The sequence below is a fragment of the Pan troglodytes genome, chromosome 6 (genome assembly GCF_028858775.2).
Source record: "Pan troglodytes isolate AG18354 chromosome 6, NHGRI_mPanTro3-v2.0_pri, whole genome shotgun sequence".
NCBI classification, from domain to species: Eukaryota; Metazoa; Chordata; class Mammalia; order Primates; family Hominidae; genus Pan; species Pan troglodytes.
In genome coordinates, this window is record NC_072404.2 from 150,742,022 (window position 1) to 150,757,269 (window position 15,248).

The 15,248-nt window shown below is 36.5% G+C and overlaps 1 protein-coding gene across 12 annotated transcripts in view; it reads right to left on the bottom strand.

Annotated features, from left to right (window-relative positions):
* Window positions 1-15,248, bottom strand: part of CNOT4 (CCR4-NOT transcription complex subunit 4) — a 148,352-nt gene that overhangs the window by 11,920 nt on the left and 121,184 nt on the right. For 4 of the 12 annotated variants that reach the window (XM_001145560.8, XM_009454274.5, XM_054655219.2 and 1 more), the window contains one exon: window positions 12,740-15,171. The exons of the other annotated variants lie outside the window; for them this stretch is intronic. In XM_001145560.8, the coding sequence (XP_001145560.1) occupies window positions 15,071-15,171 (101 nt within the window). In that variant the 3' untranslated portion in view covers window positions 12,740-15,070. Of the gene's footprint in view, window positions 1-12,739; window positions 15,172-15,248 lie in introns of those variants that run through there. 12 annotated transcript variants of the gene reach the window in all.

Below are 15,248 nucleotides of genomic sequence, written 5' to 3' on the forward strand. Positions count from 1 at the left end.
GTTACAGGCAAGTGCCACCAAGCCTAGCTAATTTTTTTTTTGTATTTTTAGTAGAGACGGGGTTTCACCTTGTTGACCAGGCTGGTCTCGAACTCCTGACCTCGGGTGATCTGCCTGCCTTGCCTCCCAAAGTGCTGGGATTACAGGCCTGAGCCACCATGCCCAGTCTAGAATTAGTTCTTGAGAAATTTCTAAAACAGATTTGGGGCTTGATGATTTCTTTAGAAATGAATATGATGGGTTTATCAACCACTGTTCTGTCTGCTTGTGTTTGGGGGTATTTTTCATGGGAAATAATGCATAGCATTTTGACTAGAACTCAGCTCGATTCCACCTAAAATATACAGGAAGTTTAATTCTGAAATTGAACAAGTAGTCATAGAGGTTCCACTGACAATTGTTTTCCATTGGAAAAGTCCTTATATATCCCACGGCCCACTTCCTTTCCCCTTCTGCTGCCCATCTAAACTCAAAAGACTTTGTAGTTAGCTCTGTTCCCATCCCACTGACTCCTCAATCCTCCCCCAAAATGGAATAAAGTTATCAATGAGAGTCAAAATGAATTTTCATAAAGAACAAATTCTATCAAAGTAATGTATTCTTTGGATAGGCTTCCTAGGATGTCAGAAGTATAATATATATTGAATGTATCTTGAATTCAGCAGTTTCTGGTAAAATTTGCTGATGGTTCCCTTTTGGGATAACATGGTAAAGTATAGCATGGATAACAGCAGTGTTTAGATGAATCTACACAGAACTTGAGATACTGAGTCAGCCTAAAAGTCTCTATAATACTCTTGGCTTATATTTGACTCCATGCTTTTTATTATACTTAACAAAACCCACAAAGTTCATTTAAATATGCAAACGGAAAGCCAATTCTACAGATGACAGAATAGCGGAAACTACAACTATTCTTAAAACTCTTACATTCTTTGACAAATGTTATTAATAGTGTTATTAATAACATGCATCTATCACTTTATAATCACATAGTTCTTTCATAAGACAAACTTCTAAGATGGGGATATACAAACAGGATACATTCTAACAATACCAAATCCAAACACATACAATTTAACAGATATACATTAGATTTTTAAAAATGCATTTGGAAAGGGTAGAATGGAAAAGATCTAACCATTAGCGTGTATGGGAAAAGGTCTAGTGGTTTTACTTAAATAGGCTTATGATACTTGGTCTGGCAACTGGGTAATGGAACGCCTAAAAAAGTAACATTAAGACCATATAAATAGATGTGCAATGTCTAAATTAGCAATTGTGTGACCTTAGGCAAATCACGAATGATAACCACTCTGCTTCTCATTTATAAAATGGAGATAACTACCCTACAAGATATTTTTATAAAAGAACTCTGTAAACATAAGGGAAAATATAAATATTAATAACAAGTTTTAATAAAAGAGATCTATTATCTGATCATACGTGGATTATTATATTCAAGTGTGAGCTTCATATTTTAAGAAAGGCAACGTCAAGTCAAAATATGTGTAAAGAGAATTAAACTGAGAGAGAACTCAAAATCATATTAAGTGTGGAATGGTTCAAAGAAGTGAGGATGTTTGATCTACATCCAGAAGTTAACAGACAAGTGGTCTTCATGTGTTTAACAAAATGCACCTAAGAAGTACAATTGGTAAAAGATTTTGGCTTAACCAAGATAAAAAATTTCTAACAATTTTGCCCTAAAGAATTCCCTACCTAGCAAAGTACGAAGCTCCTACAACACCTCAGGAGTACACACGAAGCATTCTGAAAAAGGAGGTATTAGAGAGACTTTCTGGACTGTGTGTATGTGTTTCACGGAAGATTTACCAATATTTATATATAGATTTATGGGTATCAAAAATGAGGACTCGCCTGGTAAGAAAAATGTGTTAGTTTTTTTAAAAGGTGTGTGTTAGGGCTGGGCGTAGTGGCTCACGCCTGTAATCCCAGCACTTTGGGAGGCCGAGGCGGGAGGATCACGAGGTCAGGGGTTCGAGACCAGCCTGGCCAACATACAGAAACCCCGTCTCTGCTAAAAAATACAAAAAATTAGCCAGGCATGGTGGTGGGCGCCTGTAATTCCAGCTAGTCAAGAGGCTGAGGCAGGAGAATTGCTTGAACCTGGGAGGCAGATGTTGCGGTGAGCCGAGATCGTGCCATTGCACTCCAACCCAGGTGACAGTGCGAGACCCCGTCTCAAAAAAATATACAAAAGGGGTGTGTGTGTGTGTGTGTATGTGTGTACAGGGGGTGTTGGAAAAATAAGGAAAAGCCAAGAGCTGAGGTTTCCCAAGTTCAGAGGAAAAAAAAAAGAAAGAAGAAAAATTAATCACATAGTCAGTGGGTGATGTATAGGGGGGAAAATCTTAACAATGAACACCACAATGCCAGAAGAGAACCAAAAAATGAATTATAACTCATATGCAAATGAATCTGACTAAATGCTTCCAAAAGTCCAGATTAACACAAAACACATCCATGCTTTGCAGGCCTCCAGAATTGACACCACTCTCAACCATCAATTTTCCTTCCACAAACATTTATTGCATGTCTACTCTGTACCATTTTCTCTGGAGCTTGATGCTATGACATTCTCTAACAGCCTCCTAAAAACCATGCTGTTCTGCTTTTTATTTTTATTTTTATTTTTTTAAGGCTAGTCAAGTGAAGTTCTGCTTATTTCTTAGCGGATCACTCAGGACTGGCCATTCCAAATGAAGTCAGTAATAGCTTTTGATTGTTTAGTAGCAATAAAATATTTTTATTGGGGCAGAAGTCTCTCTTCAGGTTTACATTCAGATGAAAGTATTGTGCTTCCTATACAGCAAATCCCTTTATGGTTATATATCTATTGAAATTCCTAAGATTGCTGATGTTCATAATTTTCCAAATTAAAAGACTTCCAAATTACCTAAAAGTTATTTAAAACATCAAACCCAGTTCTTTACTGCATTTGATTACACAGCACACTTTATTTCAATAGTGAAGATCAGTCAGTCTTATCTTTTTCTAAAAGATGGCTCCTATCAGCATCGAATTGTCTTAAGCATTTAAATCAACATAACAAAAATCCCAACTAAGAATAAAATTCCCACTTTTCTGAAACATCATTTTAATTGACAGATTCTTCATAATCTGGTTATGAGCTTCATTTTTAGAAAGTATTTTTTAGGCATTAAAAGAGTATTTACTTTCATTTCAGAAGAAAAATTATTTCAGAAAATGATATAACTTCAGTATTTTATAAAACTAAATGAAATGGAGATGGATATAGTCATGGTGATAAACGTTTCCAATACAACAGACCAAGCATACATCTTTAAGAGTTCTTTCTCATTAAGAGACATTTATTAAGGTTTTCAGATTGCTTTTAAAATAAATGTGTTTTTTAAAATAAGCATTTATACCCTGAAACTCAACGATTTTAGCTATGTAAAATGTGTGATTAAAAAATAAGGCTGGGGAAACTTAAACACACATTATTAAGTGGAAGAAGACAATCTGAAAAAGCTACATTAGTTTTAAAACTAATCTGTACTTTCTAAAAATGACCCTGAAACTCCTCTGTGTTCCACCTATTCACCACCCAGATCAGCAATTGCCTTCATCCACTGTAACATATGTTCCACCCTGGTTGGGGGTGCTGATAATGGAGAACACTGTGCATGTGATGGGGCAGGGAATATAATGAGAAGTCTTTGTACCTTCCACTCAATTTTGCTGTGAACCTAAAATAGCTCTAAAAATTAAAGTCTATGTTTTAAAAAGACTATTTTGCTTTTTATTCCTCCTTACAGTATATTCACATACTAGGGGAAATACAAACTTTTTTTGTTTTCAATTTGCAAATGGTGTCTCAATCTAAAAAGAATTAAGTCTTAATAGGAACACATCTTTTCCAGACCTATACATATGATACTCCTGTGGAAGACAGAGTTTCAAAAGACCCTGAATTCAAAAATGTATATGCTCATCACATTACTAGGGGGCTGTAGTTTAAAAATCATTTAAAATATATAATTATTTAAGTGTTCATCCTTAGCAATAATTTATAGTTGAATTAGGGACAGATTGCCAGAGACAATCTTGACAGAACCAATTCTCAGTCAATATTGAATCTTATTTCAAAAGAAGGAAGGCAAAAAAGAAGACTAGATGAAAATATTTTCAAATACAAATCAGAAACGGCAATATTCTTACTTCAGATATGCTAGTGCTCTATACTGAACTACAACTGTTTTACTGAAAAAAATTTATTTAAAAACACATTTGTAAAACTCTGAATTTTAGTCATATTGTTGAGAAGTGTTAAGTGACTTTTTATAGGAGCTAGAATTGCCTTAGAAGTTGGGGGAACTGAGTAATGCCCAAGTTTTACAATGTCAAAAATCTTTATTGATTCAAAATTTTACAGTGCATTAGTCGTTCCCCAATCTGCTCCAAAATCCAGACAATGATTTCTGTTTAAATGTGTTGTTTTGATTTAAAAGAGAGAGAAGGCTGGGCGCAGTGGGTCACGCCTGTAATCCCAGCACTTTGGGAGGCCAAGGCAGGTGGATCATCTGAGGTCAGGAGCTCGAGACCAGCCTGGCCAACAATGTGAAACCCTGTCTGTACTAAAAATACAAAAATTAGCCAGGCATGGTGGCATGTGCCTGTAATCCCAGCTATTTGGGAGGCTGAGGCAGGAGACTCACTTGAACCTGGGAGGCGGAGGTTGCAGTGAGCCGACATCGCACCACTGCCCTCCAGCCTGGGCGAGAGTGTCTCAAACAAAATAAAAATAGAGAGAAGGAAAAAAAAACAAGAATATACTCGTTTAGGATCAAAGGCAGTTTGGAATAAGCTGACAGGTGAGTAAGAGTAGTTATTGGGCAGATAGAGGGTCTGCTGTCTCTAGTAATTGAGTAAAAAGACTGAGAAAACACTCAGTAGACTGATGGAGAAAGACTTCTCTCCTTCGAAGAGGGAAAATTAGCCGGGCACGGTGGCTCACGCCTGTAATCCCAGCACTTTTGGTGGCCAAGGCACATGGATCACTTGAGATCAGGAGTTTCAGACCAGCCTGGGCAACAAAGCAAAACCCTGTCTCTAAAAGAATACAAAAATTAGCCACGCATGGTGGTGTGTGCATGTAGCCCCAGCTACTTGGAGGGTTGAGGTGGGAGGATCACTTGAGCCAGGGAGATCGAGGTTGCAGTAAGCCGTGTTTGCGCCACTGCACTCCAATCTGGGCAACACAGTGAAACCCTGTCTCAAAAAAAAAAAAAAAAAAAAGGAAGAAGAAGAAGAAAAGGGAAAATTCAGGCCTGTCAGGAATCCAGTAGGAAAATCATACAGGTAGTGTACATTAAGATTTAGTCATGAACTCCCTGTTAATTGTGGTAAATTACATGGAGAAAGAAACTTCTCCTTTGTCCAAAGAAAAAGAAACTGGTTAGAGGGGTGAACACAAGCTACCAGAAAGAGACTTATAATAGTCAATAGTTAAAACCTGAAAGCGTGTTATAAAACAAAGGTTGCAGGGCTTGTGTATTTGGAGATTATATAAAATCCTTATTTTAATAATATGCTTCATTTCAATTAAATAGCCATCTACCATTTAAAATGCAGGTGAGGTCTTAGGAGTTTACATCTATCAACATTGGGCAGACTAGAAATCAAGATATGTTACACTTGTCTGGAACCAGGGGAAGACTATGGGTAGATTAATTAGTAAATGTTAACAGTTTAGAAGGAAAAAATTAGTAAATGTTTAACAGTTTAGAAGGAAAAGGAAACATATCTGGTAGCAAATCTTACTCTAAATGGGGATTGGGGGGAGTAGGGTATGTGTGTGCATATATGTGTATATATATGTGTGTGTGTATATATATATCAGCCACCCATAATCATGAATTTTAATAGAAACTAACATTTTTAACAGAGAAAACCTAAGTGGAACTATGGCTGTAACCAAACATTCAGTTTAAGGCCAATGAAAAAACTTCCTACTTGGCTGATGAAGTCATAACCCAGGCAATCTTTTACCTTTAGCTGGATACTAAACATAGAGATGTAATAAAGGAAAAAAATAAAAATATACAGTTATCAGACTTCTTGCAAATGCCAACATATAACACGACAATGTTTTAGAACACCCCACTAAAGTTCTAGATCACTACTTTCTGTTCCATCAATACATTATTTCAGTATGCAAGTCTGATAACAGAGTGTAAATGCTAGTGCCGTCCTTGGGCCAAGATCTCACTATATTAAGAAACAGTGCTAGGCTACAAAAGTTGATTGCAGATTTCTTGCATTTCTTCTTGGAGATAGTGATAGCATTATCATCTTTAAATCCTTGTGGAGCTCTCCCTGTTTCCTTATGCTGAAAACAACAACTTCCTTGATTGGGGGGAAAACAAAAAAACAAAAAAACCCAGCAGATATGCTATCATTCTATATGGGTAACACAGGGTAGCTCTTCTTCAAAGATGAATGGGAGATCACATCTTTAGTGTGTATGTAATACATCTTGGTGCCATTACTACAAGTTTTTTTCCATTTTGTAATATTAGAGATGTCACCAGTCTAGTGGTTATGTGTGTTGTCCCCTAAATTCTCTTCGGTACTGCAGAAAAATCCTGGGTAAATTAAACTCCACCTCTGTTTTACTCTTTTAGTTCTGACACTGGTAATTTTGTAGTTAGCGTAAGTTTATTTTAAGAGTACCTGCAAGGTTACAATTTTTTCCCCTGCTAAAGTTACTCCAAGATCACTGGGCCACATTTAACACAGGGCAGCTTTGAAAACCTACAGGATCTGTGACAACAGCTGCCAGCTGGTGGTCATTTTGAAAGCCTTCAAATTCATTGTTTGCAATGAATTCACAGTTGTAAGCCCTTGACTTGAGAGACCTACTGTAATTAAACTGTAAGACACAATAATGTTTAGAGGAGACAGATTCTGAATCTTAAAAGTTTTTTCCTCCACTGAGTTACAAGCATGAAAGCACATTTACATGGTGAGGGCTAAAGAAACTTCAAATTGTTGTTAGAATGTGACTATAGACAAATCACAATCCTTCGGAGCCTTGTTTATTATCATCATTGTTATTATTTGGTCTTTAAAAGGATTGTTAAAGACTATATTATATTTATTTATTCATAGCTCTGAAGTGTCATGACTCCAATACAAATCATTTTTAAATTATCCTTTCCTTGGGTTTTCCCAAAGACTGTGTCATAGATGGGTATCTTAGCAGTGGGACTGGAATTTGATGAGGAAAAGCTATGAAATATTTGTTCAGAAAAAACATGACCAGGGTGAAGTGGGCACCAGTATTACAACCTTATTGCATTTAAATAGGGTCTTTGATTCCTTCAAAAAAAAAATTGGAGAAAGACAATAAAAATACAGCATTTATCCTGAAGATATGAATTGGAACACAGCAGGAATAAATACATGAATAGACATAGGTCAAGGTCACCAAAATGACATGAGACATCTTCCTCTACTACATTCATTAAGTGGAAGATTTAACTGAAAATTGCTTTATATAAAAACACACACACATTCAACCACACATGCATATAGAGGGCTAGGCTTATGGTTTACCTTTGCTAAACAAACTCTTACAGAAGGCTAATTAAATGTCATGAAGACAGTAAGACTATTACTAACATTTCAAAGCTATTTAGAGTTGCTTCAAACATTTTTACCACTCAGAAAAGCAAATCTCCTAAGTGTCTCTTGCCTAGAGCTCCTTGCACTGCCCCCCACTGCCTTTTTAAAAGGGTGTATACAAGTTGCTTGATTCACAAGCTTAAGTTGCAGTAGTACTGCTATGCAGAAATACGGAATATTTTAAGGTTTAACATTTGCCTTTCAGCCTACTGGGTAAAACACAGAGTCTAGAAGCAGCTATTACCACACAGCCCCAACAAGAAACAGACTAAAATTCTTACAGCAGAGTAGGTTACTTATTCTGCTATTTTACCATTGAGATAATTAAAGAATGGTACTGGGTCACTGCATCATACACTTTAAAATAATTAATTGAATGTTATGTGAATTTCACCCGCTATAAAAAAGAAAGGTAATGGATGCATTAAAGGCTTTACAAATTATATGAGGGGGAAAAAGCATTTTGGGATGTTGCTTTGCAACAGCACAATAGTGGGTCTGAGCACCCAACAGGAGCTGGAATAACAAAATTGTTATAAGCACAGTATGTTCCAGGGTCAGCTTGGAGCTTCCAGGAACTCAGAATAAAGGTAAAGTGGGCTAAGACAGTGAAGTCAATAGTTGCCTTAGGAAGTGTGGTCAAGAGGAACTTGGAGAAAAGGAAATGGTTCTCAAGGTCAACAACTTCAAGCTGTTTTATGGAACATCTGGGTACTTCAGTCCATTTCTCAAGTAGCTTAGATTACTTAGGCTTGCTCTCAGTTCTAGGTACCTAAACTTGATTTCTCTATAACTCAAACCCAGAGAAGACTCTCTAAAAGACCAAAAAACAGAGTAGAATCTTCTTAATGCATCTCGAATTATCAAGAGTGATTCTTTGGAAATAGCCCCTGACTAAGAAGTGGAAGGCTAGTATGACCAGCAATGTTAGGTGGCTCGATTACAACTCATAGAAGCAAATCACAGGGTGATAAGGAGGTCCAAGGAGCAGTGGCTTCTCAATCCATCAACAAGGTTTCACAAACATAGTATTCTTGAGCAATGATTTGTACTTTGAAGCATTATCCTTTTTAAATGTCACAGTTGATATTTCAGCTGACATATATGGAGTGAGTTTAAAAATACTTTATTACAAAACTAAGGTTGCTTCCAAACTAGGAATATTTATTATTAACTGACTAGGAGAAAAAAAAAAAAACACACAGTTGACTCCAGGTATCTGGGGTTTTCACATTTGTGGATTCAACCAACATCGAGTAGAAAATTTTTTTTAAAAATTGTGTAATTTATTAAGCATGCAGTTTTTTGTCAGTCTCTAAACAATGTAACAACTATTTACATAGCATTTACATTGTAATAGGTATTAGAAGTAATCTAGAGATTATTTAAAATATACGGCCTCCCATATATGTGCAGGTCATATGCAAATACTATACTGTCTTATATCGAGGACTTGAGAATCCAAGAATTTTGCAATCTGTGGAACCAATCCCCTACAGATACATAGGGATGACAGTATACGGTATCTTCACCCTGCTCTACTACCTCTTCAGCAATTTTTTCCTAGAGGTCACCTCCTAAGTATACAAAATATAAGAAACAAGGGTAAATTAGCCCAATAATGTATAGATTTTATTTATTCATAGTACATTCTCATTGGGGGAAATTAACAAAATATTTTTATAACCTGTTACAATAAAATTCTTACTTTATCTCTACTGTTCACCAGTACCTTAATTCTTATTTGATATATAAATAAAGCAGAATGACCTAATCCAACTATGTAAGAGCAGATACTGTCCCTTCATAGGTGGAAGCCCATTTTTAAAAAAGCCTTCCAGTTTGCAAGTGAGCTTGGGAGAAGCTATATTACCTGTAATAAGGGCTCCTCAACTACCAAACTCATCATACACCATACCTAATCCCTCTGTCTAAATCTTTCACATCATCAGTAACATTTCTATCAATCCTTCACACTCACTGGGGCTTGCTTACTTATAGCTGTCTCATCTCATCCCTGGCTTTTCCTGGTCCTCCCCAGCACTCTGCTTCCATGTCCTCCTACCATGCATTGAGGAAGGAAGTTTTCCTTTGATCATTTTCAACTCACCGGAAACCTGACCCAGGATTCCCCAGGTGCCCATCTGCAGATGCATGGAATTGCTTCCATGCTTTCTACAATTCTCTCTCACATAGTTTGACTTCCTACACTCATGAAAAGACTGGAGGAGAGAGTATAGACGGTTACAAAAGCCAAGCTTCTTTCCAAACTCCAACCCTCTCCTTTCTCTGGTTCTCAATCATCATTTAGCATTGAGTGGTTATCACAGTGACCACAGTCTCCTAGTTATCATTCCCTTAGCAACACTAACATGTTCTTTGTCATTGTCAAAATTTAAAATCATTCAACTCCCTTCCACATCACTCACACCATTTCTTCACAGGAAACTGCCTTAATAGACTCTTCTTGGCACAAGATGATACATTTCAATGTGGTCTTTTTGAATGTCTCTATGTCTTTGTCTTTTTCCCCTTTTAACCAAACACTCAGTATTTGCTTTTTCCACTCCTGATGCTTTGTGCTAAACCAGAGGAACATACAAAACCACATATATTTCAACTTTAGAGATCTTTAAGCTGACTCTTATCTTTACACAGCAACTAAGCAACTATTTACAATGCATTTCTGGGCTTATTCTCACAAAAGACTTTTTTTTTTTAATCTCCTTTAAAAGGCTCCCAATTCCACTCTTTCACCCCCATTTTCAAACAATACTGCATTTTAATAATTACTGATATGAGCCATTTCATCAATTCTCATCTTTCTCTTTCCCCAGGTTCTTCTTGCTCTTACAAATCACAGAGGAAGATACAGCCCACCTCTCTCTCTCTCTTTTTTTTTTTTAGACGGAGTCTCACTCTGTTGCCCAGGCTGGAGTGCAGTGGCACCATCTCGGCTCACTGCAAGCTCCACCTCCTGGGTTCACGCCATTCTCCTGCCTCAGCCTCCCGAGTAGCTGGGGCTACAGGTGCCCGCCACCACACCCAGCTAATTTTTTTGTATTTTTAGTAGAGACGGGGTTTCACCGTGTTAGCCAGGATGGTCTTGATCTCCTGACCTCGTGATCTGCCTGCCTTGGCCTCCCAAAGTGTTGGGATTACAGGCGTGAGCCACCGCGCCTGGCCACCCACCTCTCTTAAGCTAACCCACATGCTCGTCTCAGGAGCTTATCTCTTCCCACCACCCAATGACATCTATTATCCTACTGAATGAGCCTATCTTCTCTTCAGCACTGCCAGTCTCTTCCTCTCAATTGGCTCTGTAAGGTCTACCTTTAAATATTTAGGTTCTTCTTCTCCCTTATATTAAAACAATGCCTTCTAAGATCTACCACCCATCTAGTTAGCATCTTGTTTGTCTCTTCAACTTTGTTGTCAAATGTCTTAACACTAAGTAGTCAATGATTGCTGCATACATATTCTTGACATTTCCTCATTAATCCTAAAAAGATGGGCTTCCATTCTGTACCTTTCTATGAAAGTTACATTTTTAAAAATCACCACAGATCTAACCAAATCTGAAGGTCTTTTCTCAGCTCTTACGCTTTCCAATTTCTAATTCATAGTTCTTCTCCATTCCAACCACTACTGTGCTAGTCTAGGCCAACCTATTTGCACTGGCCAGCCATGGCATACCACTGGAATTACTTTCTAAACGGTCCTAATTGCAATCAAATCTATTACCCCATTACTGTTCTTAAAATGCTATCTATGCTCAAACTACATTTTTGCCAAGAACCTATAGTTCTCTACCACTGACCACATTCACATCAAGACTAAACTCTTCTGGTTTTCAAGGCTTTAAACACACTTATCCAAGCTTACCAGTCCCTGAATACCTCAGCTGGATCTCCTTACTGCCCTATCCCAACCCCTACAGGCCACTGTAAGATTTCAAAGCAACTGCAACTTGTTCCTTTCTCTTGTCTTTCTGAGGCAATGCCTCCGTGGGAGTACCTATGGACCTGTGCCAGAGCTCTGGCAGTCTTGACAGTGCTCGGAACACTGTACAAATAGGAGTCATGTCAGTGGAAATGTGCAGAGGTAAAATGCATTAAAGTTGTTTTCTTTGAAGGAACACCTACGCAGAAGGCTGTACTTAATTCCCAGGATGCTAAGAGTAAGAGACATGAGCTCACACACACGTAGAATAATGAATGTTTGTCTTTCCTAGTAAGGTTTTTTCACCTCCCTCCAAATTATCATAAATTTTAAAATTTGAAATATAAGTATTCAATACCCTTTGTTGCCACTGTCGGAGCAGTTACTGAGAGATGATAAATAATAAAATGAGTCTGGACTGCTATGGTGGTTCCTGTGATTAAAATATTATCAAGACCTGACAGAAATAATGTGAAATATAATTGTCACTAGAATTATCCTTGATGATAGAGTCTGTATTTTATTCAACCTTATATCTCTAAAGATCTAGTTCAAGTCACTATACAGAATAGGTACTCAAATATTTAATTAATGCTTTGTTGAAATAAGGGGAGAGTACACAAAAGTAACATGTGGAAAACCAAAACTCAATAATAGAATGAAAAGGAAAGCATTATTAGTCAGAAAAAAATATTTTCTAATGCAATCTTAGAGAAAATAAAGAGGCACTTATAATTCATCATACAACTAAAATCATTCAGTACAGGACTCTATTCCCTAAAGTGGCACTAAAAACATTTCAAGGCAGCTGTTCTTTTTTTTTTTTTTTTTGATGGGAGAAGGGGATCACCAAATCCTTCACAAATCTAATAACTATGGATCTTCTCCCTAGAAAAAAATGGATATATGTACATGCACACAAACCCACAATTTTGTGTGTACTCTCAAAAATCTGGGCTCCAGGTTAAAAATTCCTATGTTAAGGGAAAAGCTAGTCACTTTATAAAGGTTAAGGGTGTAAAAGTATATTAAGTTTCCCTTGCACATGATGCATCACGCAGGAATTTAACAACAACAAAAAAAACCTGAAGCTTTTAAAGAATTTCTCATTCTTCTGTCATTTTGGTTTCAATTTGCTTGCTATGTGAAGTAGTGGCTTCTTTTATGTGTTGTATAATTTCTTCTGTCCTCTAGTGTAAAATTAATTATGACTATGATTTTTAAACTTCAGGTTTTTTAAAAAACCATGTTTACATAAAATATTAGGTAAGCAAAAAGGTGAAGCTTACAAGGAAGGTGTAGGAATTACAAAGTGAGTCAAAAGATCATGTTTAGCCATTCTATGCAAAAATTTAGAAGATAAAGTCTAATTGCCCAAAACGCATTTCTTGATTTATGGTGTGCATGTAAGTGGGGGTGGGGAGGAGAAGCAGGCAGGGAGATCGTTTTGCCATTTTATTTAGGGATCTGGCAAATCTGGGCAAACTACCTGATGATTTTTCCACACTGGCTATGAATGAGAAAGGAAAGAAGCCTCATTTAACAGGTATATCTCTCAACACCAAGGAGCAAATGGAACTAACCACTTGCTATGGCTTTGTAAGAAGATCCAGGCAATGAAAGGCTAACACTGAATGCTGGAGAAAGCTTTGAGCTAGTAAGCATCATTACAAGGAGCCAGAGTTTGTTATAATAACAAGACCCAGGAGCCTCAGCTCCACAGGAGACATAAGTGAAGTCTTGGCCTCTTACAGTAAAAATGAAAACCATAATTAAATTAAGCTACAGTAAAAGGCTGATAATAAGTCTACAATATTAATAAGTCTACAATATTTTATTGGCATTTTCCAAATTGGCAATGTTCTTGTAATGTCTTAAAATCACTTCTAGATAGAAATTAGAGATTGATGTTTATGCTGAATTTTACAAAAATAACTTAAATGGCTAGACAATTCGCTGCTTCTACAGCCTCAGTTAACCAAATCTAAGGATATCTAAGAATAGATTTTTGTTTACCTCACTGTACCTTGGGATAAAATCATTTAATTTGTCACATTATATCTAACAGAAAATAATCCAATTTTATATAGAGGTAACCTTGAAAACTCCAACTCCAACATGACATTAAGTACCATCTCCTAATAACATCTTCTATTATTATTATTTTCAATCTCTAGGCTTCTTTTTTGTATTCACATTATCCCCTTTCATACTTTTTTTTTAACAAATTAAAGCATACCTTTTATCATAATGGTTAAAATCTCAAGAGGAGGTGTGACTTTCCCTTTCTTCCCAGATGCTTCATTTAGGCAGAATATGGTTATGTTTTCTGAATCAGCTTTTGTCCACTGCTCCGAACTAAGTACAGTTTCTTTTCCTTTATTATCAGTTTTAAAACTATTTCAAGAAATGTGTTTTCAGAAATATCACTTCACATTATGTCCTAATAAAGTACTCCACTATTCTCTTGATTAAAATTATATGTTACAATTTAGGTGGCCTAATTTTAGAGGACATCCAATCTCTTCTCTTCTGCCTTAGTCTCATTCCGGTCAGGTACTTATAATATTATGTTATTATCACATTTTAATTATTAAACAATGAAATTTCCAAAACAATATCCCACAGAATTACTGTTTGTTCAGTAACAATGTTACACTACTATGGTTGCTTTTCACATACAATGTTTACTCCGTATTCAAGTTTCAGATAAGTCAACTATAAACTGAAGTTCTGTTTTTGAGGCATTTCCTGGTATACTAGGCAGTGCATTAGAAAAGAGATTATATTGCATTTAGGCTACAATAATTATCTTTTAACCATCTATGCATAATTAACAACCATTCAAAAAGAAAGTGCAAAAGTGCAAAAGAGAGAGAACAAAACAGTTTCTACACATGTAATGCATATTATAGGATATAAATCTAGACAACTAAAAACAATCGCCAACAATATCCTTCTGAGCATTAAATGACACCACCAATTTTGTTTTATATGTATTCTTTCTTCTCAAGTATTCAAAGAATGCAATAGACATTATCTTGTTAATTTGCAAATTTTTCAGGAGATTAGGATATTATTTTTTCACAAACCAGAAAACAAGATACTACCATTACCTTTGTATAATTTTTCAATAATAGAGCCAAAATAACAACAATTCTAGCTAATCTCACCTGGGATCTTAGTACTACAAGTTTATTTTTATGAGTTAGAAATAGTATCACTCATGAGAAACAATGCCAAAATTATTACACTAATAAATTATGTTAAAGGCCTAATGAAGAAATACTTCAACAACTATGAGGTAACACGCTAGCTGTAGGCATGAGGAACGTTTATATTGGCTCTTCTGGGTGTATACATTAAAAGCAAAATCATAAAGGAATCATGCAAAAATCCAGTTGCCCATGCAAGCACCCCAGAGTCTAATCCTCTCCTCTCAGTTCTGTTGTCAGGCCACAGTAGTGTGGAGACTTGTAGGCTGCTGTCCTTGTTGTAATGAATGGGAAGAGGTTGACAGTGGCATGGTCGAAACCTTCACCTCTTCTTCCCCTGTGGAAAAGTCAGTCATGGTCTAGTTATGGGTGACTAGATTTGTTAACAGTCCCTTTAAAAATGATTTCAATATT